Source organism: Sceloporus occidentalis, unplaced genomic scaffold (genome assembly GCF_023333645.1).
Source record: "Sceloporus occidentalis isolate IW3139 unplaced genomic scaffold, rSceOcc1.0.p SCAF_1, whole genome shotgun sequence".
Lineage (NCBI taxonomy): Eukaryota > Metazoa > Chordata > Lepidosauria > Squamata > Phrynosomatidae > Sceloporus > Sceloporus occidentalis.
Window position 1 is genome coordinate 24,197,332 of NW_028316981.1, and position 25,032 is coordinate 24,222,363.

Here is a 25,032-nt window from a genome sequence, read left to right on the forward strand (position 1 = left end):
CCCAAAGGCCCCGGCTGCAATCGGCGGTAGGACTGGGCTGGGGCCGGTCCCAAGGCCTCGCCGGGCCGCATCCGGCCCGCAGGCTGCAGGTTGCCTACCCCTGCTGTACCATCATGAGCATTGACTGCCATAATGGAGTGGGAGGGTGCATCATCTTGTTCTTCACTTCAGGCAGCAATATGTCTTGGGTCAACTCTCATCCATAACCAAGATTTTTCATGCAGTCACTGATCTGATGTGAAGGGAGGACCTATGATTTAGTGTTTAAAAATAACCCTCACCATCTAACCTAGTCTTTTATCTCAGGCAGAAAAACCTTAGGCTATTCCTGATCTTTGCCATAACATTTGGTGTCTTGAGATCCTAACTTTGAGTAGGCAGAGAGAGACTAGACTAGCTTTTCTGTGTCTGTTGCCTCAGCTGGCCTAATTTATATATTGAAAGGATAGTACAATATGCCTCACCAGTGCCTGGCCTTTATATGTCTCCTCCTTTACAGTGACCCTCTACAATTGCTCTGTGGGACACTTGGATTGCAGCCGCTGCCAAACTGCAGATGCCAAGTATAACTGTGTGTGGTGTGGAGGGGAGCAGCCCAGCTGTCTGTTCCAGGACTCCTGTAAAGAAGAGGTCGCAGGCGTATGCCCAGCCCCTCTCATTCATGCTGTGAGTAACAGGACACTACAATATGCAAAGGGATTGTGCAGCACCTTTGAGACTAATAGAGCAAAAGAAGTTGTAGCATTACCTTCTGTGGAAGCAGACCAAGAATCTGAGCCCAGTGCAATGGAAGCCAGAAGTTTGATGAAGGAATCTACAGGAATCCAGGATGCCTCTCAAATAGCCTGATGAGTCATTGGGCTTGCCACAATTATAGTAGAAATGGCTGCTGGCAATAGAAACACTTTGAGGGTTGCTAGGTCAACTATAGGACAGGGCTTTAATATTTAACAGACACTGTGACCTGAAGGCTGATTGTGAAGTTCCATCAGGAGGAGCTAGGGCACTCTGCCTTTCTCCCACACAACTCACCTTTTAGCTCAGGGGTAGGCAATCTTTTTGAGCCGGGGGCCGGGTTGCTGTCCCTCAGACAACTGGGGGGCCGAAGCCAAAAAATAAATAATTAAATAATTATTTTTAAAAATTAAATATATAAATAAACCCGGACAAATGTAGGACAAACTTTTCAAATGGAAGATACTTTTTTTAAAAAATGGAGGACATGCGAAAAAATTTGCTGATTTTTTAAAAAATGTTAATATAAATGCATGTTTCTGAGGCTTCTATAGACAATTGCCCCCCAAAGGCCCCGGTGGCATTCGGCAGCAGGACCGGGCTGGGGCCGGTCCCAAGGCCTCGCCGGGCCGCATCCGGCCCGCGGGCCGCAGGTTGCCTACCCTTGTTTTAGCTGATACACCCCACTGGCCTGGGAATGGCATTAGGGAAGCATCCAGCTATTTTCCTGCACAGCAGTGAGATCTTCCTCTGTGACTTCTGGGAGACCTTGGGAGGCCATGGGGGTGATTGTTGTTGCAGGAATACAGCTGGATGCTACACCACCTCCACCATATACTATATCCACAGCATTTCCTTCATCCTACCAAGTTGGTAATTTTATCAAAAAAAGAGATCAGATTTATCTTGAATGACTTGTTTCTCTGAAACCCATGTTGACTTTTTGTGATTATGGCATTGCCTTCTTAACATCTTTCCTGGTATTGATGTCAGACTAACTAGATAATAATTGTTGGGATTCGCCTTTTTCCCCTTTTGGAGGATCAGGACAATGTTTGCCCTATTCCAGTCTGCTAGTACTTCTGTTCTCCAGGAGTTCTCAAAGATTATTGCCAGTCCGGCCAGAGAGAGGAGAAGGAGAGGAGCTGCTTGGCAGCCATTTTGAGACCGTGTGCTTGAGACCGTGTGCTCGTTGCTGAAGGGGCGGAGCTTCTGTGAGTCACATCTGTGAGTCACAAGGGGGCGGAGCTAGCAGACTAGCTTTATATACCAGCTTCCAGAGCCTTCCAGAACAGTCCGGCCAGAGAGAGGAGAAGGAGAGGAGCTGCTTGGCAGCCATTTTGAGACCGTGTGCTTGAGACCGTATGCTCGTTGCTGAAGGGGCGGAGCTTCTGTGAGTCACATCTGTGAGTCACAAGGGGGCGGAGCTAGCAGACTAGCTTTATATACCACCTTCCAGAGCCGCGCACCTAACGGCGCACAAATTTTTATTTTCTTTAACTCAACAACTCTGCTCAATTGGCATCAGGTTAGAATCAGATATTGAAACAGAACCTTCCCTTTAAGTGTAAGATAGCAGCCAGTACTTACCTTTAAAGAAGTATTCCCAGTAGATTGACTGTTATATTTATTACTAAAGACTTTGCAGTATGGACAACGAGGGATCTGCCGCAGTCACCTGCAACTCTTGTGGGATGTTTCTCTTCTTGCCTACAGAAGTGGAGAACTTCACATGCACCAAGTGCAAGTTGGTAGCACTCTTGGAGGAGAAAGTGCAGCAGCTGGAGTCCAGAGTAGCTACACTTCAGCATATTAGGGAACAAGAGGATTTCCTGGACACAATAGAACTAACCATCTTGGATGAGTACCACGCAGAGGAAGATGCTAGGGTGGAAGAGGTCACTTGCCAAACAGAGGAGGCAGACAGCTGGAGGAATGTCACAAAGAGAAGTAAGCCAAGAAGGAATTGTTCGGGGAGCTTGCAGCTCGAGAATCGATTCGAAGCTCTTTCCCTTATCAAGGAGGATGAAGAAGAGCAGCATGGACAGGCTTCAGGGACAGAGCAGGGGAGCCTGAGAGTCCCACCCGAGGGAACAGTCGCTGCTAAGCCTCGGAGGAGGCGTGTGGTCGTAGTGGGGGACTCCTTGCTGAGGGGTACAGAAGCAGTGATTTGTAGGCCTGACAAGATGTCTCGAGAGGTGTGTTGTCTTCCAGGCGCAAAGATCCGTGATGTGACAGAGAGGCTGACAAGACTGGTCAAGCCTACTGACCAATACCCCTTCCTTTTGGTCCACGTGGGAACTAATGATACTGCAAGACACAGCATTCAGAACATCAAAAGGGATTACGAGGTGCTTGGTAGGAAGCTGAAAGGAATGGATGTACAGGTTGTCATCTCGTCTCTTCTGCCAGTTGAAGGGCATGGTCCAGGAAGGGAGAGGAAAATAGCAGATGTGAACAACTGGCTTCGCAGATGGTGCCGCCGAGAAGGGTTTGGATTCTTCGATCATGGGCTGCGGTTCCATGAGGAGGGACTTCTTGCAACAGACGGGTTGCATCTCACGCCAGTTGGAAGAAATGTTTTTGCCAACAGTCTCAAGAACTTGATCAGGAGAGCTTTAAACTGAGTTCCGAGGGGAAGGGAGACAATATTAAGGAAGGCGAAAGGGATGGCGAAAATAGTCAAACTGACATAGAGGAAACAAGGCAAACAGTGCAAGGACCCAGCAGTGGGAGGCAAAAAAACTTGCACAGGCAGCAAGTAAAAGGGAACCATGGTCTGTGATGTCTCTACACTAATGCACAGAGCATGGGAAATAAGCAAGATGAACTCGAACTCCTAGTACAACAAAGCAAATATGATATAATAGGCATCACTGAAACCTGGTGGGATGAGTCTCATGATTGGAATGTGGAAATAGAGGGGTATAACCTTATTAAGAGAAATAGGCCAAACAGGAAAGGAGGAGGAATAGCACTATATGTCAGAGATATTTACACCAGTGAAGAGATCCTGGACATCAATCATGGAAGCCAGGTGGAGAGCATCTGGATAAGAATCAAAGGGGAGGGAAACAACAAGGGTGTTACGGTGGGAGTCTACGACAGACCCCCAAGTCAGACTGAGGAATTGGATGATATCTTTCTAGAACAGATGACCACACAGTCAGAAAAGAGAGATGTAGTAGTGATGGGCGACTTCAACTATCCTGATATTTGCTGGAAGTCAAACTCAGCAAAATCCTCAAGGTCTAGCAAATTCCTCACTTGCCTGGAAGACAATTTCATGGTCCAAAAGGTGGAAGAGGCAACAAGGAGGTCAGCTATTTTAGATCTGATCCTAACCAACAAGGATGACTTGGTTAATGGGGTGCAAGTGGTGGGATCATTAGGTGGAAGTGACCATGTTCTCCTGGAGTTTGTAATACAGTGGAAAGGAGAAGCCAGGCAGAGTCAGACACGCATCCTAGACTTTAGGAGAGCAGATTTCAGTAAATTTAGAGAAGTATTGAGGGCGATTCCATGGTCAGAAATACTAAAAATTAAAGGAGTTCAGGACGGATGGGACTTTCTCAAAAGGGAGATACTGAAGGCACAATTTCAAACAGTTCCAGTGATAAAGAAAAACGGGAGGTGTCTCAAGAAACCAGGATGGATGACTAAGGAACTTTCAACCGAGCTAAGTTTGAAACGGAACATGTATAAGAAATGGAAAAAGGGGGAAATCAAGAAAAAGGAATTCAAAGAAATAGCAGGCATGTGTAGGGGTAAAGTCAGAAAAGCTAAAGCGCAGAATGAACTCAGGCTTGCTAGAGAGGTTAAGAACAATAAAAAGGGCTTTTTTGGATATGTCCGCAGCAAGAGGAAGAAGAAGGAAACGGTAGGGCCACTGCGTGGAGAAGATTGCAAAATGCTAACAGGAGATAGAGAAAAGGCAGAATTACTCAACACCTTCTTTGCCTCAGTCTTCTCAGAAAAGGCAAAGGGTGCTCAACCTGAGGATAATGGAGCAGAGGACAGAATAGGAGAATTTCAGCACAGAATAAGTAAAGAGATAGTAGAGGAACACCTTGTTAATCTAAATGAATTTAAGTCTCCGGGACCAGATGAACTCCATCCAAGGGTATTAAAAGAACTGGCAAAAGTAATATCGGAGCCATTGGCAATCATATTTGAAAACTCCTGGAGAACAGGAGAGATCCCAGCAGACTGGCGAAGGGCAAACGTTGTCCCCATCTTCAAAAAGGAGAAAAAAGAGGATCCCAACAATTATCGTCCAGTTAGTCTGACATCAGTTCTAGGAAAGATTCTGGAGCAGATCATTAAACAGAGAGTCTGTGAACATGTAGAAGGCAATGCCATAATCACAAAAAGTCAACATGGGTTTCAGAGAAACAAGTCATGCCAGACAAATCTAATCTCTTTCTTTGATAAAATTACCAGCTTGGTAGATGAAGGGAATGCTGTGGATATAGTATATCTTGATTTCAGTAAGGCCTTTGACAAGGTTTCCCATGACATTCTTGCAAACAAGCTTGTAAAATGTGGGCTAGACAAAAGAACTGTTAAATGGATCTGTAATTGGTTGACCGGCCGAACCCAAAGGATGCTCAACAATGGCTCCTTTTCATCCTGGAGAGAAGTGACCAGTGGGGTCCCACAGGGCTCTGTCCTGGGCCCAGTGCTATTCAACATCTTTATCAATGACCTGGATGACAGAATTGGGAGCATACTTATCAAATTTGCAGATGACACCAAATTAGGGGGAATAGCTAATACCCCAGAGGACAGGATCAAGATTCAAAATGACCTGAATAGACTAGAAAGCTGGGCCAAAGCTAACAAAATGAAATTCAACACAGAGAAATGTAAGGTATTGCACTTAGGGCGGAAAAATAAAATGCACAGATATAGGATGGGTGACACCTGGCTGAATGAAACTACGTGTGAAAGGGATCTAGGAGTCCAAGTAGACCACAAGTTGAACATGAGTGAACAGTGTGATGCGGCAGCTAAAAAGGCCAATGCTATTTTAGGCTGCATCAATAGAAGTATAGTGTCTAGATCAAGAGAAGTAATAGTGCCACTGTATTCTGCTTTGGTCAGGCCCCACCTAGAATATTGTGTCCAGTTCTGGGCACCACAATTCAGAAAGGACATTGAGAAACTGGAGCGTGTCCAAAGGAGGTCGACTAAAATGGTGAAGGGTCTGGAAACCATGCCCTATGAGGAATGACTTGGGGAGCTGGGGATGTTTAGCCTGGAGAAAAGAAGGTTAAGAGGTGATATGATAGCCCTGTTTAAATATTTGAAAGGATGTCATATTGAGGAGGGAGCAAGCTTGTTTTCTGCTGCTCCAGAGAACAGGACCCAGAACAATGGATGCAAGCTACAGGAAAAGAGATTCCATCTGAACATTAGGAGGAACTTCCTGACAGTAAGGGCTGTTCGGCAGTGGAATGCACTTCCTCGGAAGGTGATAGAGCCTCCTTCCTTGGAGGTCTTTAAGCAGAGGCTGGATGGCCATCTGTCAGGGATGCTTTGATTTGGATTTCCTGCATGGCAGGGGGTTGGACTGGATGGCCCTAGTGGTCTCTTCCAACTCTACGATTCTATGATTCTATGATTCTATGGCTCCAATATTACATTTGCCAGTTACCTTTGGATGTAATTCATCTGGTCCTGGAGACTTCTATTCATTTAGATTAACCAGGTATTCCTGTACAGTTGTTGTACTTTGGCTACATCATGAGAAAGCACGACTCATTTGAAAAGACAGTAATGATAGGAAAGGAAGAGAGTAGTAGACAGAGAGGAAGACAGCAAGCCAAATGGATGGATTCAACTTCGACTTTACAGATGGACTCAAGCAAGGAGGAGAGAGGCCTGATTTTGCAGGACCTAAGCATAGCAGTGGAGGATAGGGAGTCTTTGAAATGTCTCATCCACAGGGTCACTATGAATCAGGGTTGACTGAAGGTCATTAACAACAGCAACTCATTTACAATTTCATAATGATTAATTAGCTTCAGTTTCTACAATTGGGTGACAACTCTACTTGTTTTGCACTGAATGTTCTCATCGTTCAGTTTTCAGGTCAATAATTCTTTGGGGGCTGGGGGGAATAGAAATACCTTCCCTCTAAAGCAGTAAACTGCATGCACTTCCACATTTTTACTCTTGTTCATGATCATTGTTGCTCTCACTAGGGATTAGAGGAAGCCTGTGTAGCTCCATTTCCCCTCTCCAACTCTGAGCTGAGAGTGAGAGGCAAAAGTGCATTGCCTTGCCTCTGACTGTAGTTCCAGATTTCAGCTTGTTCTATCTTCAAAAAGACAGCTTATTTCCCACCACAATAAGGGGACTGAGTTGATCAGAATCTGACAGATTGGGCCTGACTATGACTTTGTAACTGAGTGAAAAAAACATTTGTAGCCTTGTTGGCTGGAGGATTGTGAGAATTGTAGCTCCAAAACATACTACTACTAATAAAAATAATATACTAATGTACTAAAAACAAAATCCTCATCAGTCACTACTCTTTTTAGGCACATCAGCAGCTTATCCTGGCTAATCAAAGAGAAAAGTGTGTGCTTCAGAGAGAGTGAGGATTCTGGATTAGTAAAAGCTATCAAATATTGTTAGTTGTTCAAAATTTCACAAATGGAGCATGTGCTTTCATGAAACTACTGAAGACATTGATGACAAGTTCTCCTTTGTTTTTGTCTCAGTCTTATAAAACTACTTATGGTGTATGGCAATGGTGTATGGTAGATTTTGCATTCAGGAAATGGAAACCAATATGTACAAAATATCTCTATACCATACCATTGATAAAAAATAAAACCATTAAAAATGGTGAAAAAAGAAAATGCAGGAAAAGATCAGTCCCTACTCCCACAAATATATCATGACAAGCATCTCTGCCACAACTAGTCAAGGAAACAAACAATCTCTTGAGTGTTTTGAAAGGCATTTTCACAGTTGTAACCTTGAAGAGAAAAATCAATACCATTTTCAATTTTAAAAGAAGTGAAAGAGCTCTGCTGAAGATGTAGGTCTTGAAGATGAACTTGGAGGGAGGAAAGAGAGTAGTGGCTTAATGAATAGAGAGGGCAGAGTGAGTGAGGCAGGAAAAAAAGAGCAAGAGTGGAAGGAGAGGACAAAAGACAGAGATCTCTGCTGGTGATAAGCTTATGTAAAGCAGAGAGAGCAAGGAAGAGAAAGAAATAAAGAAAGAAGATAAAGCCATGGTAGAGAGGCAGAAATTTAAAGAGTAGTTGACCTTGAGGTAGGAATATAAATTAACAGAGTAAAAATCAAACAGAGAGTCTTTCAATATTTTAAAGACTAGCAAAATCGAGTACAGGATATATTTTTATGGGCTGGAGGAAGTTATCAGATGCAAGGAGTTTTGTGAGAGTCAGCATGGCATAGTGGTTTGAGGTTTGGACTACAGTTCTGGAGACCAGAGTTTGAATCTCCACTCAGCCATGGAAACCCACTGGGTGATCTTAGGTAAGTCACATTCTCTCAGCCTCAGGGGAAGGCAGGGGCAAACCCCATCTGAACAAATCTTACCAAGAAAACCCTTAAGTCCTTAGGGTTACCATAACTCATAAATGACTCAACACAACATCAACAGGGAGTTTAGTCCTCAGAATTGGGCTCCCATCAAAGAAAGCTTCTGCCACAGTACATGGAATAGTCTTAAAGGCTTCTGAAGACACTTTACTGCTATTGCTGGAACAGATTAACAGGGCTACCTGTCTGGAAACAATAAAGCAAAAGAGCAGATTGCATGCCTGTGTATATGTGCATCTCCATCCCTTGAAGAACATCTGTTGGAATTCTAGGCCAAAGTTTGCAAATAAAAGCCATGTTTTGACTATGGTCCAAAACACACTGCAGAAATACTCCACCGCTTTAATTGACCTGGCTCAATGCTAGGGCATTCTGAGAACTGTAGTTTTGTGAGACATTTAGCCTTCTCTGTCAGAGAACTCTGGTGCCACAATAAACTACAGTTCCCAGGATTCCCTACCACTAAGCCATGACAGTTAATGTAGTCTCAAACTTGGTTATTTCTACAGTGTGTTTTGAGCCTATGTGTTTCCAGTCTAGATCATGCAGGGCTAGGAAGGGATGGGGTTTAAAAGCAAGGAGAAAGGCTGTGCTGAATACAGAGGTGGACTACCAGCTACTGGCTCAGTAGTCTGGAAACACCAGCCAGTTTTACAAACAAGAGTACAGTGATCATATCCAGAGATTGAAAAGTTTCTTGTTTGGATGATAACTTCCAGAATTGGATAAAAGCACCCTGACAGCATAGCCAGTGGGATATTGGAAGTTGTAGTCCAAAAAAGTAATTTTTCCAAGCTCTGGATATCCATCACATGTTATGCATTGGTCTCGTGTGCATTTGTGTAGGATGGTAGATAATGTATGGAAGGTCTATCTAAATTCTAAGCTTACACATGTTTTGTCATCCCTCTCAGGTTTATCCTTTAACTGGGCTGACAGAAGGTGGCACCAGAATCACCATCACTGGCTCAAACCTTGGTCAGAAGCACCAAGATATTGCAGAGACAGTCACTGTGGCAGGAATCCCCTGTGCGGTTGATGCTCTGGTGTATGAGATTTCCAGCAGGTAAGCACATTTCCTATGGGCTCATAGGAATAAGCAGATATTGTATAGTTCACTATCCTGTGTTCAGCACTGATTGGAAGTTTATGTCTACCCTAAAAAATAGTTTCTTTTCTCTCCACCTGCATTCCCATTTCATGCTGCTCTAGCTGTATCAACTGTGGCCCCGTGAAAAAGAGAGCAGGTCTCCTGTGCCCTTAGTAGCTGTATGGACAAAGAATATTTCAGCAGGTGTACTTTGTCATTTGAGCTTCTTCTGCTGAAATTCTTTCTTCCATACAACTATTAAAGATACAGGAGCCCTGTCCACTTCCTCACGTGGCCATCCTAATCATGTCCAGTGCCATTGCATTTGTATAACAGACTCAAGATGGGACCTAATGTGCATTCACAGGGCCAGGTTGAGAGACAGAAAGTGGTTGTGCAGAGATAAGTAGCAGATTACAGGACAGGCATCAAGAAGGAGAAAAGAGTCAAGGAGGAATTGGCAGATGTAAGGGAGTGAAAGGAGTCCTACAAAGGACATCCAGAGCAAAACTCTGGGCAGACATGTTTCTAGCCTTTTCCTTTTTGAAGGCTACTTGGAGTCTCAAAGCCAGATGGGCCAGAAAAGGCACTGCCTTGTTCCAAGTGGGGAGGGAAAAGCTAAATCCTTCTGTATCAGCCATTAATTCCCAAATGTGTTTGCCTGTAGGTCAAAGAAACTCCTTGTTTCTTTGATCAACAATCACATCAATGAGACAGAAATACACAAAAGTTTTGATGCCTTTGATAGTTACTGTTATTGACAGCTGCCAAGGCAGGAAAACAGAAAGATTTCTGACAGGTGTGGAGTCTTTAGTCCTCCAAATTTTGTTGGATGACTTCTCACCTCATCCTTGACCTTTGGCCATGTTGGCTTAGCGGGAACTACAGTCCAAGAATGATTTCTAATGTGGACAGGTATCCATAAGTAGCAGTGTGACCTGGTACTGGTCATTTTGTTCTTGAAATGTGTAGATACTGAGACAGTGTGGTGGTGTTGTGGTTTGAGTGTTGGTCTAGGACTCTGGGAAACCAGGGTTCAAATCCCCACTTGGCCATGGAAATCCACAGGGTGACCTTCACAAATCACATTCTCACTCTCAGAGAAACGCAGTTGCGTTTCCAAAGAAATCATGCCAAGAAAACCAGGTGATAGGGTTGCCTTAGGTTCACCATAAGTCAGAAACAACTTGAAGGCACACAGCAACAAACCCCTAGTTCTTCAATCCAAACTCATCCTCAGTGCTAAGTTCATGGATCTGATGTGTCACAGTGATAACTGTCCCACTGATATCTATCAATTTCTGAGATACCCATTTTATTAGTTTGTCTCCATGTTGGAGACTGGAGGAAAGCTCAAAGATTTGGCTAGAGCGAGGGTGAGCAACAGGAGGACTGTTGGCCTCATGCAACCCTCCCTCCATGGCTTGGTTGCAGGCTCTGAAAGGTGCCTGCTACCAAATTTGCTGTGGTGCTGATGAAAATTTGCTTTTTTGTTTTAATTTGCCACCAAAGAGATCTTTAATAAGCACTCCTGCTTTAAAATAAGATACTCAGAGAGGTTATCCCATGTTACTAGTCTGATTAGAACTTATTGGAACACAAATCAGCTTAAAAACACGGTCTGCATTTCTGCACACTTTAACAAGTAGTGGTCCTCATAACAAGTAGCGGTCCTCATTTTAGAACATTGCCAGATTTTAGCAGCATAGCAATGGCAAGGGCATATGGCATCCAGTGAGTTTGGGGGACAGCATGAACTCCCAGTCCCTAGGAATTATTTATTCTGATCTTAGAAAAAGAGTTTGGTAGAAGCAGTTCATAGACCCATGGAACTGGAAGGTGCCCAAAGGCTGTCTAATAAAGCATATCCCTGCTACAAGTTAGGAGCACCCATCCCCATTGACATGTGCCCAGGTTATGTGATCTACACCATGTTCTACTGTACTGTCAAAAGATCTTTGCAAATTGAAATAACTGCAGGTGGTTTGTTTAAGCAAGCCAAGGCACAAGACTGCGGAGGAAGTTTTTAAAAAAGCTTACCAGCATGACTATCCAGGTGGGTGAAGTCTCCTCCACAGCCAGGCCAAGAGCTAAAAGTGCCCCCCTCTCATTAACTCAGGTTTAGAGCAGCCCATGTGGTGCACCTTGGTGGGGGATTCTTCTCCATCCTCTCTTCTGCCCTTGTCCTGCAGTATCGTATGCACCACGGGCGGAAGTGGCACAGAGAGGTCCGGGCATGTAGTCGTGGAGGTTCCCGGAGGAGGACAGGGAGTCTCTGCTCATGTGTTCACATACCAGGTAAGGTGGCTGTCTGTTGTCAGTAACTCTCAGGCTGCAGCAAGACACTGTGGAACATACTAAGCAGCAGTTCCTAAAGAATACATGGTGTGAGATTGACACACTGTGGTCTCCCCAATGTTGAGTGCCAGTTATACTGGCCATGACAGTACAGTGACACCATAGCCCTGCTTATGTGTGCTCTGCTCACAAAGTAAATCTCTAGAAAACATGGGGCAATGCCTGGCTTGTTCTGCCCTCCAGTATCAATGTGTTGAAAGGGACAGGGGAGAAAGAGTTCCTCGGTGCATTGATCATTCTACGTAATAATTATCTTCTCATTGTGCACAGCACATACACTGGGTAAAGGTACATATGCTATCCATGTGACCTGTTTTAAAGGTAAACTACTGGAACATTTTCTTGCCACTGCTATATCCAGCAACATTCAGGAATAGCGGGTAAATGGTGTAGGATGAAAAAATAGTTGTGGGGTGTATGTTGCCCCTGAGCACCATGTCTCCCACTTCTGACCTACATGCATATAGCTTGATGTACATAATCACTCTTTTTCATATTCTCTTAGTGCTAGCCACCTCCTCTACCTGTTTACTATACTCGTTGGGTTTGTATGAATGCAGCTCTTCCTTGCCTGGTACTAGTACTAGAAAAAGGAGACATGGTAGGGGGCTGTTGATATCACTGGCACCCTCGAGTGTTCTGAAATATCTAGACCTAACTCTCCATTGTGGGATACAATGGTTGTATTGCTTTCAACAGGTTGTATTTATTTTAATTTGTTTCATTTATGCTAGGACCCTTCCAGTTAAAAGTTACTCAGACTAATTGCTTGAGCATCATTGGGCCTCTGCAGTCATAATAAAAGAATGCGCACTGAATAAATCATGCTACTGTTTGACATGGTCACTCAAATAGTTCTTGCCCATTGTGTCCTGCACTAGCATTTGGACCTGTATAGCTAAGATACTCGCATGATTCATGCACATATATGCACATATATACTACTTAGATGGTCCACACATATCAATCCTGCTTTTACACAGAATGGGTTCCTGCCATGTAATGTGTGCCTTTCCTTGCATTTGTTGTATTAGATTAAAAGTCAGTTCATTACCAGCCAAAGACAGGAATGGAGAACTTGTGGTTCTTTAGATGCTGTTAGGCTACAATTACAGTTATCATCCCTGGCCACTGATCATTTTGGCTGGGGCTGGTTGGGATTCTAGTCCAACAGCATTGGAAGTGCTGCAGGTTTTCATGGTTGTGCTGCAGGATCTGGAAGCTGATTTGTACAATTCTTAATTTTGTGATCACTCTCACATGGCCCCATCATTGTGACTCCTTCAGCAAACAGAAAAGGCATGTTTCCTATCACTTCCTTGTGCCAGCTTTACATCAGCGCATGGGGCGCTGCTGGTCCCAAAAATACATAAAACATTTAGGACACCTGCCTGAAGACACGGAGCTGAATATGTTTTATTTCTGGAGCAGGAAGTATGATAATAAACACGGAAGCAGCCTGACTTGTGGATGGCTAAAGTCCCCATTTGTTCTTCGTACTAGTTTTTAAAATGCCACTAGTTTGAAAGAGGATGAAATTTTGCTATGCACACCGTCCATTTCTTTAACATTTATGCCTCCCTTGCCTTTCTACGCAGGACCCGGAGCTGAAATCTATTTCTCCATCCCGAGGTCCCAAGGCTGGAGGGACCTGCCTGACACTGAAGGGCTCCAAGCTCCTGACAGGAAACCCCAGCAAAATCAGCATTCTGATCGGAATCTTCCCTTGTTACATGTAAGAAGAAATGGTGGTGTCAGGAAACATAAGCTTTACCAAAGTTGACCAGTGGCAGGGGATGTGGATGCAGTGGTTGAGCTCATAATTTAATTGGGGCTTGGAAAAGATATTTTTGGAATACAACTCTCTAAATCCCCCAGTGGGGTCATGTTGTCTGGTACATTCTGGGAGCTGCATTTTTTAAGAAGGCCACTTTTCCAAGTTCTGGTCTTAACAGAACTTCTTGGGATATAGCCTCCCACCATGTTCCTAAGCATTGGGTCTTATATTGGTAGAAATATTTTTTAAAAAAATAAAATTATTAAACTCTACAGCACCACATCCCATCTGATATTCAAAGCTAAGCAGGGTCAGTTATGGGTCTTACTTGGATGGGGGACTGCCAGAAAATACCAGGTGTGTAGGCTGTATTTCAGAGGAAGGAACTACCAGAGCACCTCTTTGAGTATTCCCTGCCTAAGAAAACCCTGCCATAAGTCAACATGTGACTTGAAGGCATGTGTGCGCGCATGCACACATGGTGCCAATATAGATGATTCCCATATCTCACTGTTTGCCAAGGGGCAGGACTGCAAGGAGCCCTCTGGGAGAGGCAGCTACAGCCTGAATTAGACCACAACTCACAGAATTCCCCACTGTGGCTCATCTTGGTTTCGTAGTTTTATTTAATGTCTCCATAAAAAGGCCTAGAAATTTAGCTTTTGATTTTTAAGAAGAAAATAGTTTGAATTTTTCTGATTTTTTAAAATAAATTCAAAAAAAGGAACCAGAAAATTTCTGACAGGGGAGGGAGATCCTCAAAGCTCTCTCTCTCTCTCTCTCTCTCTCTCTCTCTCTCTCTCTCTCTCACACACACACACACACACACACACAAGCTGTGCCTATGTAATTCTTTCTCTCTCTTTCATTTTCTTTAACTGTTTAGCTTCAGGCACATATCCTAACCCCTTAGCAAGACTGAATCCAGGAATATGTTCCACTTTCCCTTATTTTTTATTTTACTTAAGCATACTCACAAATATACATCTCACCACTCCATATTTGGGTGCACCCCAGTGGGTTGGAACATAATTTGCACAGGTTGTGAAAGTCACCAGGGTGTGACTAAAAACCTTAAGTTGCTTCTTAGATTGCATTTGCACACCCAGTAACAAGTGTGGAGCTTCACGTTTGACAAGAATTAGTGCAGACCACATTCTGTTGATATGAAAGAGGCCACACTTTTGTTATAGCCAAATAGGTTTGACCCACAGTATGGGTCTGGGTCCAGGCACTGGTCAACACTGCCAGCCAATGGCATCCCATTGTTTGGTCAGCCCATTGGTCAAAACTTATTCACCCAGCCTGTGTGTTGGATAGCACAATAATGATAGATGCAAGAATATGTTTGGGTGGAAACTATTATGTGGCTCTGAACCAGAGCCATTTGCCCCTGAACTGGGCATGACCTGGTTGCATACACCCCAAGGTCCCTTGAGGGGATTCTGCATGTTGGGTATGATGGACACATGACCCCCATCTACCCTCAGACTGGATACAGCCTCCATACCAAAACTGCCCCATTATGGGCAGTTACTAGTGTGATATCACTAATGAAACACTGTACAAAAACTCAAACCCTGAAAGAGAGTAGGTAGGGATGGCTTCCTTCTTTTCTTTTTGCAATGTTGTTTAGAAGAGAAGTTGGACTACATCTCCAGAATGCCCAGGGAGACATAGTCCAACTTTTCTGAATGTCTAGTTGAGATTTTTTTTTAAAAAAAAGCAACAAATAAATCCATATATAAATGCAATTAGCCCCCTTTCTCTTACTTCTCCCTCTAGTCGTTCTGAAATGCAGGAGGATGCACTGCAGTGTGTAACAAGTCCAAGTAATGCATCTGTAACACTTCCGGTCACAATCAAGTATGGGGATCAAGAACGGAGACTGGAACATTCCCTCTTCAAGTATACTCTGGACCCCAACATCACATATGCAGAACCAGCCAAGAGTTACCACAGGTAACAAGTTAGATTTGATAATTTTGAGGCAAGGCCTGATTCTGGGAGTGAGGAACCTGTGGCCTTCCACATGCTCCTGAACCATAGCTCACATCACATCTAATCACTGGCCAAGCTGGCCACAGCTGATTCATACCGGAGTCCAACGACATATGGAGAGATACAGGTTCTTTGGCTCACCTATACTCATGATATTCCCACACATAAAGCTTAAATTCAAAGGCTGTTTGTTTATATCAGAATACAAAGGGAACTTTTAGCATCTTGGAGACCAACTGAGGGCTTTTCTCCATGGGCCAAATTAATCAGTTCCCCCCACCCTCAAAGAGTCCTGTCTTCACAACGCAGGACCAAAACTCCAGTTTGACTGCAAACTGTCTTCATGACATGAGACCAGCTCCACATCAAATCTTGGCTATCCCTGCTTTAAAGTGGATTTAAAAGATTTCGCTTTTGTTCTAGATTTTCAAGGAAAATCCAGAGCACTCCAGAGCAACATGAGGCAGCTGTTTACACAGCGTCCTACTATGCTGCTATTGTGAGCCTCTCTCTCTGAGGTCACACGGTGCCCAGCCATATGGTCAACACTGGGCACCTCATTTTTGACCTCAGAGGGAGCAACACGGGGGTGCTAGGCAACACAGCAGGACACATGTATAGACAGCCACCTGGCATCACTCCAGAGTAATGGGGGGGGGGGGGGGAATCAGGGCAGCACCAGGGCCAGAATACTCCGGGAGCAGCCTGGAATATTGTGTCCATTACAGACCCACCCTAAGAGAAGAAAGTTGTAGCATGAGCTTTCATTGACTGCATCTATTGCATCAGATCCATACAGACTCAGTAGACTCAGTCTATGAAAGCTTATGATACAAATTCTTTCTCTCACATAGTTTCAAAGGTGCTACAAGATCCCTTTGCATATAGTTTATGTTTGAAGCCTGGTTGTTGTTCCTGCAGGTGAAAGGAGAGGCAAATGAACCAAATGCAGAGCTTTGGGGAAGATACTTTTTTGGATCGCCACACTAGCTGAGGAATTCTGGAAATTACAGACTTAAAAATAACTTTTCTCAAGCTCTGGTCAACTGGCAATTAAGCCAATGCAGGCTTTATATGGTTTCAATAACTGCTATTCTTAATGACAGAAACTCTCAAATGTCTCTGGTCAAGAATTCCTCTCCTCCCACAGCCCTTTTACCTGGAGATGCTAGAGGCCTTACCTGCCATGCCCTGCCCTGTCAGCATGATGAGTCTCTTGCTTGAAGTTAGCTATGATCCAACAGAAATTCTTGCTCAATCTTAGCTCAGTACTCTAATCACTGCACCATACTGACCCTCACCTTAAACCTTCATTCCCTCTACAAGGCATTGATGGTTGCAAAGGTGGGCAGATGTGCAGATGTCCTTGGAAGCATCTTGTCCCTCAGGTTTCATGAGATTTTCCATAAGTCACACTGTTAAGCCTATGGAGAGCTGATTAGCCTGTAGGTGGAAACCAGAGACATAACTATGGTTGACCAAATAAGCTTGTCCAAATAAATGTTCCTTCCATTCTCAAATTTCTAGCATTTTCTAGTAACTGAGCATTTGGAAATATAGTTTCAGCAGCCAAATAAAAGAAGCAGAGAAAGTTATCAAGAGAAAGAGAACATAGCAGATATTTATATTAAAGTTCTCAGTGTGAATAATTTTCAATGTTCCATTCTCTGGAAAATCTTATTTGAGGAGCAATACCCTCATTCACCAAAGCTGGTGAGAGCATAGAAAAGCTGACATTTACTGAATCACACTAACTCAGGATTGTCTGCATTAATATTTTTAAGCCTGGTGCCTCCTTAGATGGTTTTGGAGAATGAATCCCATCATCCCCAGAGAGTAATTGACCATGGTGCCTGGAGATGGTGGGGAGATAGAGAACATCAACTTGAGAAAATCTGGTTGTCACTAGCTGGTAGCTCCTCTCCGTGGTTTCATTCTACAGTGTATGTTCCAAATTCTATTTGAAAATGCCCTGGATTGAACACAAGACCTTCTGAATGTAAAATATGTGCTCCACTACTCAGCCAAGGGCCTTCCATTCAAGGGAAGATCCTGAAGCTGCAGAATCCCAACTCCATTTATTGCAGTCTCCAAAATGCATTTGTGTGTTTTCAGTGGAGGAAGAGTGATCCGAGTTCACGGACATAACCTTGATGTTGTGCAGCAGCCCAGAATCCGGGTAATGGTTTCACCACCGGAGCGCCGACGCCGGGACCTAAGAAGATGGCGTAGAATTATTCATGAGACAGAATGTCTGAATAATGCTATCTGCAGTGTCCAATCAGTAAGTTGCCCAAGCAGCTAGTGTATGTATCTTGTGCCAGGCTGGGGCTCACTGAGGCCAAGATCTTGTATCACCAAGCACAGCATTAAACTCCCACAGACAATTCTGTGCCATAGCTCCCCTCTCACCAACCTGGGGATTCACTGTTTCATTACAGTAACTTCTCTCACTTCAGCTATTCAGTGGCTGGTGGACAGCCACTGGGCAGTATGGAGGGGGGGGGGCATCTGGCTACATCCTCATAGCTGAACACAGGACAATGAAACCATCTGCTAAGAATTGCCACTCTCCACCAGCCACTTGGTGACCATGGAGGAAGAGCTATCCTAATGAAACATTGAGTTATGGGATAAGGTATTTAGTCATTTCAGAGGGAGAAAAGAGATATCAATCCCCGCAATAACCACAAAAAGACATATAAGCATATGTTGGCCTTATGCTTACATATGTCACTAAGAGGATGTCAGCCTAAATGTGTATGATGCAGGGGCATTACTGGTGAACCTCGGCTGGAAGTTTAGGCAGGGGAGCAGAGCCAAAGTCATGTCAATGTGGACCTACCTACAGTCAAGTTGCACAGGGAGGACCCATGATATGATCAGACTACAGTTCCCAGAATTCCTTGTCGTTGGGTGTGCTGGCTAGGACTTCTGGGAGCTGAAGTCCAACATTGTTTGGGGAGTCAAAGTTGGGAACCACTGAGCTAGGATACTGCTCCTGCAACCAGGGTCAGAGTTCTGGTGACAGAGCCTGGAAAATTTCTTTTAAAAGCTTTTTTAAAACTTGCTGCAAAGTTTATGTCAAAAGCGACATAAATATTTGCTGCAAAAACAGCAAATGCCCATGTTTGAATGTGAAGTTCAGCTCAAAGTACTGAGCAATATCTGGAGAGTCACAAGTTGCCCAGCTCTAATCAGGGTTCTAAGGGAGCCAGCAGTATTTTAAATGTTACTGCTGCTCTAGATGACGTTTTGGATTCAGATTTTTATCTGAAAAAATTAAACTTCTGGGGTATCAGAAAAGGGGGTTGGGGCTGCAGATCTCCTTACCTTGAACCATGTTATTTAAGAAGTGCTACTTGATTTTGTCTGTCCTGCATCTCCCACCATTCACCAAGGGCCACCCCAGAGATTATTCCTACTGCAGAGGGTCCTGGGAATGGACTATCTCTGGAAGAATAACAAGCAGAATCCAGCTGTTCATGCCTCTTCATTTCTGACCCTAGCTTGAAGAGCCCTGTGATGTTAACTCCTCCCATCTCATCTTGTGCAAAACACCAGCCATTCAACAGCAGCCTCACTCCATCCAAGTAAAACTGGAGTTTGTCCTGGATAATCTCATCTTTGATTTTAACTCCTTGCATCCAAATGGCTTCTCCTATGAGGTGGACCCCATCCTGAAGCCACTCAACACAGAGGATCAAAGCAAACCCTATCGTCACAAGCCTGGAAGTGTCATCTCAGTAGAGGTAAATGGAGCAGTAAACAGGAGGCACTATGTGCCTTGTTTTATTGACTACATAAAATACAGTTTTTCACCTGGAGGTGCCATTAAACCAGGGATATAGTTATGGCGGCTGGGCAAAATGAAGGCATTGCCATTGCCCGAATACAAATTCTCCATCCAAATGCAATTTTTCTTCAGTCCAGAGATTTGTAGCATTGCAGAGTGATACATAGAAAACCATTAACACTTAGAACTCTTCTTTGTTGTGTTTGGTAACTTTTCCCAGCTGCTTTCTTTGGCTGCCTAAACTCTATTTCTACATGCTCAAATGGAGTTTTTAGTTATTGCAATGCTAGAAACTTGGGGACTGAAGGAAAACTTTGTCCAGGGGCAGAATTTTTATTTGGGAGGGGCAGTGCTCTCACATAAATGCTAACACTAGCTACATTCCTGCATTTCATTATCATGACTAGACCTCTTCTCCCATTAATTCATCTGTTCTGCCAAGATATGGGGTGCTGAACTTGTTGGCTGCACACCAGGTGTTCCTGGACTTAAACTCCCATCATCTCCAAGCATTGCCAGTGATGCCTGTTGTCAGACAGAATTGCTCAGAGTTGGAATCTGACATTTTTAGTCATTCCCAGCAAATCTGCCCATGTCAGGGGCTGCATCTTACAACAGGGAATGCCTTAAATACTTGGTCTGTGAAAGCAGTGGGACAAGAACTAGCAAAGCAAATTTGTTTTTATAAAAGAAAGATCTTTCAGTAGGATGCTGTACTGTATTTAAACTTTCTTATTTGTGTATGTTTTAAATTGTTTTTAATGTTATTTATAGTTTGATTCCATTTTAATCCTGATCTCCTGTATTTTATTTGTTTAATTTTACAAGTCATTTTGAGTTTTCGTTTTGGGAGAAAGGTGGAAAATGCATAAAATGAATAATGATGGAGATGACAACATCATCATCCTCCTGTCATTTCTCTCTTACCCTCATTAGAATTACCTATAAATGTCTCACTCAAATGTATCTGTTCTCTTTTCACCATCGGAGCCACCATAGACAATGATGGAAGTTGTAGTCCAGCAATACCGGGCGTGGAGCCAACAGGTTCCACACCCCTGTCTATCAGGACAAAATAAACTAGTGATACCTGCAGAACAATGCAAGCTTCACCCCCCTTTTAATATTTGGCATGATTCCGATTACATATTCTCATTACAGATGTTATGTTTTCCAGCTGGCATCATTTACATTCCCTTCTCACAGCCTTCGTAATAATGCAGAGTCTATTATCTTATACCAGCCACAAGACATTTTAAGTTGCAGTCCCTTCCTTCCATGCCATCTGTTTACAATGGCATTTAAGGTTAATAGCATTTTGTTAGGAAATTGCTAAGAGCTAATAAGCCACAGAAACCACAGATGTCACAGTGAAATGTCTCTAGAGCAAAGTTTGTAATAAATAATAAAAAAAAGATATGAAGTGAGAAAATGGTTTTCTGGGTTACAGATACTGCCAGATGTTGTTTGTTGTGTGCTTTCAAGTCGTTTCTGACGTATGGCGAACCTAAGGTGACTCTATCATGGGGTTTTCTTGGCAAGGTTTGTTCAGAGGTGGTTTGCCATTGCCATCCTCTGAGGCTGAGAAAGTGTGACTTGCCCAAGGACACCCAATGGGCTTCATGGCCAAGCTGTGATTTGCACCTTGGTCTCCAGAATCATAGTCCAATGCTCAAACCACTATGCCACACTGGCTGTTCTGCCAGGTGAACACATTTTGAAATGCACAAATTCTAGTTCTGCCCTTCTTCACTGGGAGCCTGGTAATTCCTTTCATCATTTTTATTCTGTCACCATCCCTGTATTGGTTACAGGTGAATTCCCATGGAACAGGGTGGAGAACTTCAGGCTCTGGGATTCAATCTGGATCTCTTGGGTCTCAACCCATCCTTGGGGGCTCCCTGGAAATCTACATCCCTTCCCTCATGATATCAATGGTTTGTGGCTTCCCACCTGCTATATGGGGTTTCTCTGCATTCTAAAAAGTCTATATGCTTCTTGCTTCTACACTGTAGAGATAATACAGTTTGACACCACTTTAAATGCTACAGCTCTGTCCTGTGACATCCTGGGGTTTGTAATTTCACATGTTCTTTAGACTTCCCTGCCAAACTACAAATCCAAGAATTCTGTAGAATGGAGCCATGCCAGTTAAAATAGTGTCAAACTGCATTATTTTTACAGTAGAGCTGTCCCCTAAGTGACTGTGTAAGGGAGTTTTATGCTAGGCTGCATACTGCAGAAATAATCCTGCAGTATGGAAATAATCTTGCATCCATACTGCAGAAATAATCAACCGTAGCTCAGTGCTATGGAATTCTGGGAATTGTACAGTCAGTCCACCCCAACTGCAGGCTTGCCATCCGAAGATTTGAGCATCTGCAGATGGCTCTGCCCCATTCATCCCAACACATGGCCACACCACCATTAAAACCAACGAGACTTGAGGTCCCATGGTTATTGGTATCCATGGGGGGGATGCAGAATGGAACCCTCACAAACATCAAGGACCAACTGTAGTTTGTTGTGGAACCAGAATTCAGTTCCCATTATTCCAAAGCATTGCACCGTGGCAGTTAAAGTGGTGTCAATCCAGATTATTTCTGCAGTGCGGATGCAGCCCATATGTCCTCCTTTTCCCAGACCTGTCCTCCTTTTCAGAGCTAAAACTTCTGTCCAGGAAGATTTTTTATTTGGCTGGTTTTTCTTACCTGATCCAAATAAGAGGAAGTGGCTAAGTGGGATAGTAGAGCTGTGAAGAGGAGGAAGAGAAAAATGCTAGGTTAAAGCAGGGCAAGGGAAGCCCCCAAAGCAGCTATCCTCACCATCTTCTAGCTTAGGCAGCTGTCAGAACAGGCAGGGAAGGAGGAAAGAGAAGGCTCAGTTATTACAGCTTATATAGCCAGGGTATTTAAAGTGAATGTTGTCATCGCGGTTGGTCATTTGAACTAGTGAATCAGTAAATGTATCTCCTTTGTTGCTCTTCAGAATATGATAAGTCTATTTAAGCTAAAATATGCTTCCTTCCTAGATGCCTCTGTAACAACAACTGGTATTGGTACTGGTATTATTTTATTCTATAGTGCCATTAATGTACATGTTGCTGTACAAAAATAAAACAATGAAACAGGTAAGCAGCCTTGCCAAAAGCATACAGCCCAATAATTTAAAAAGGAATATAGGGGAACAAGGGAACTAATACAATGATAAAAAGCATAATATACAGTGAGAAAAACAAATCTACTGCCTCCAAGAACTAAAAGCCCACTAAATTGAATTCAGCCCTGGGACTGAAAGAGAGGTCCCTTACCCTTAAGATAGAAGGAGATGGATGTACTTGAGGAACAGAGTTCTCCATCCTCTCAGAACTTGGAAATATCATTGTTTTGGATAAAAACTCCCAAAATTTCCCAGCTAGCATGGCTAGTGAGAGTCATCATCCAAGAAACAACAGTTTTAACTATTTTGATCCCACTTCTCCCTTGAAGACTAATACTATTTTTCCCAGGCTAGTCATTTTTGTGAACCTATTTACTAACAACAGTTTTAACTATTTTGATCCCACTTCTCCTTTCAAGACTAATACTATTTTTCCCAAGCTAGTAATTTTTGTGAACCTGTTTGTGAACTTGTGTCCCTTTCTGTAGGGGGAAAATCTGGACTTGGCTATTAGCAAAGAAGAAGTGAAAGCCATGATCGGAGTAGGAATATGTTCAGTAAAGACCCTCACAAAGAACCACCTCTATTGTGAACCTCCCCCTGAGCAACCAGCACCTCAGCATCGAGCCAAGCGGGAAGGCACAGACTCCTTGCCAGAGTTCACAGTAAGGGGTGGATATTGGCATGGTGAAACTAGATCTAGAGTGAGGAGTAGGGTGGAGGATTTCATAGTAGGCACTTACAGTACTTTGATACCACTTGAATGGCTGCTGTGGCTCCATCCTATGGAATCCTGGAGTTTGTAATTTTGTGAGATGTTTAGATTTCTCAGACAGACTGAAGTAGTGCCTCACCAAACTGCAAATCCCAGATTGTATAGGATGCAGCCATGGCAGTTAAAGAGGAAGCATACAGCTATAACTAGTACATAGAGCTTTAACTAGTAATGGTGAAAGAAAGATGATCAGGAGAGAGATGGGAAAGTTGGAAAGAGGAAAGGCTCTGAAATAGGGGGGGGGGGGGGGGGCAAGATATTTCCAGAGTCCCCCTGAATATGAAACTGGGTTACTTAAAAAGGGGGGTTGTTTTTTAACAGCTATACTGTTTGCTTTTTGCCCTGAAAATGCAATGACCAATAGCACATTATGGAAGAATGGCTAGGAAGGTGGTTCTGCTATAGCTATTATTCATTTGTTCCTACAGTGTGTCTAGCATCAGCTTTGAGATGGCGGGGGGAATTACATCTGGGAGAGAGGGGGGGGAAGGAAGGGGTAAAGGCCCTCTCCCAGATCAGTCTTCAAAGATCTCTAAACATATGCCCATGCATACATGCATGCACACACAGAAACATGTACACAAAGAGAGATCTTTATCATCTATTCACATTGAAGCGTAAAAACATAGTATTACCAACTCTGACTGGCAGCAGCTTTCTAGGGTTTCAAGCAAGCTTTTGTCCTAATCCCACCTAGATGTTCCTTAGATGCTTTGATGGTCTTCCGTCCAAGTACTAGCTAAGCCTGACCCAGCCTACCTTTCAGAATCAGAGAAGAACAGGAGTCTTCAAGGTGGTATCTAGTTTAGGATCTTTTCATTGCCCTGCAGGTCCAGATGGGGAATATGAACTTTTCGCTGGGTCGGGTGCAATATGACACAGAAAGTCAGCTCAACTTTCCTCTGGAAGCCCAGATCAGTTTGGGTGTCGGTGCCTCCTTCGTTGCTTTCATTGTTCTCATCATCGTCTTCATATACAGGTGAGAAGTGGCAGGGTGTTTTGTCTGCAAACTGTATTCCAGTCTTCCTGAAACCTGCCAGATAGTTTGGAATCTCCATCCCATTATAAGGCAGGTAGCTAGTTTGTGTGCACATTTATAAACTGCCTTTTACTAAAAGGTCAGTGATGTATTCAAGTCTTTTACTCCAAGTCTCAAGTCGAGTTTGAAGTCCTTGCAAGATACTTTCAAGTCAAGTCTCAAGTCTGGGAGCCAACTTTAACAGAAAAAACGAATGGAGATGGTGGTAGTGTGTGCATACGTGAGTGGGTGGTTGTCAATAACTAGAAAATCAAGAAGACATGCAAAAAGTTAGGTAAAAAAAATTCTCAGACAGGAACACCAAATGTGTTAAGCAATGGGCTTGAGACAGAATGATCCTTTTAGTCTTTTCAAAAGCTTTGGAAAGCTCCTCCAATGTGCAGCAAGGACTAACTACTGAGTAGACTTCAACCCAGCCTCAAGTCCATAGCCTAACATGTTTGCTGTTTCTGGATGAAGTTACACTAGGAAATTGGTCACTAAAAATATACAGTGCGCCCTTGCCTTATGCAGGGGTTCCGTTTTGGATCTGCACCCACCGTCTAAGGCAAATTCCGTGTAAGATCAAGCCACATTTCTTTGAATGGGGTGCATCCCCACAGTGCACGGCATGGGTGCGCACCCCATTCACCATATTAGAGCTTGCGGTATGCATGACCTCAAGTCCGCGTATGGTGAGCCTGCGTATGGTGCGGGCGTGCTGTACAACTCGAGTCAA

At 43.6% G+C, this 25,032-nt stretch overlaps 1 protein-coding gene across 4 annotated transcripts in view; it reads left to right on the plus strand.

Annotated features, from left to right (window-relative positions):
* The window catches only part of LOC149321215 (plexin-B1-like), a 221,080-nt gene that overhangs the window by 171,840 nt on the left and 24,208 nt on the right, over positions 1 to 25,032 (plus strand). For all 4 annotated transcript variants that reach the window (XM_089517440.1, XM_089517430.1, XM_089517450.1 and 1 more), the window contains 9 exons: positions 500 to 666; positions 9,234 to 9,385; positions 11,602 to 11,707; positions 13,366 to 13,502; positions 15,330 to 15,506; positions 17,661 to 17,829; positions 19,055 to 19,297; positions 22,989 to 23,165; positions 24,106 to 24,254. In XM_089517440.1, coding sequence (XP_089373566.1) covers positions 500 to 666; positions 9,234 to 9,385; positions 11,602 to 11,707; positions 13,366 to 13,502; positions 15,330 to 15,506; positions 17,661 to 17,829; positions 19,055 to 19,297; positions 22,989 to 23,165; positions 24,106 to 24,254 — 1,477 coding nt within the window. The remainder of the gene's footprint in view (positions 1 to 499; positions 667 to 9,233; positions 9,386 to 11,601; positions 11,708 to 13,365; positions 13,503 to 15,329; positions 15,507 to 17,660; positions 17,830 to 19,054; positions 19,298 to 22,988; positions 23,166 to 24,105; positions 24,255 to 25,032) is intronic.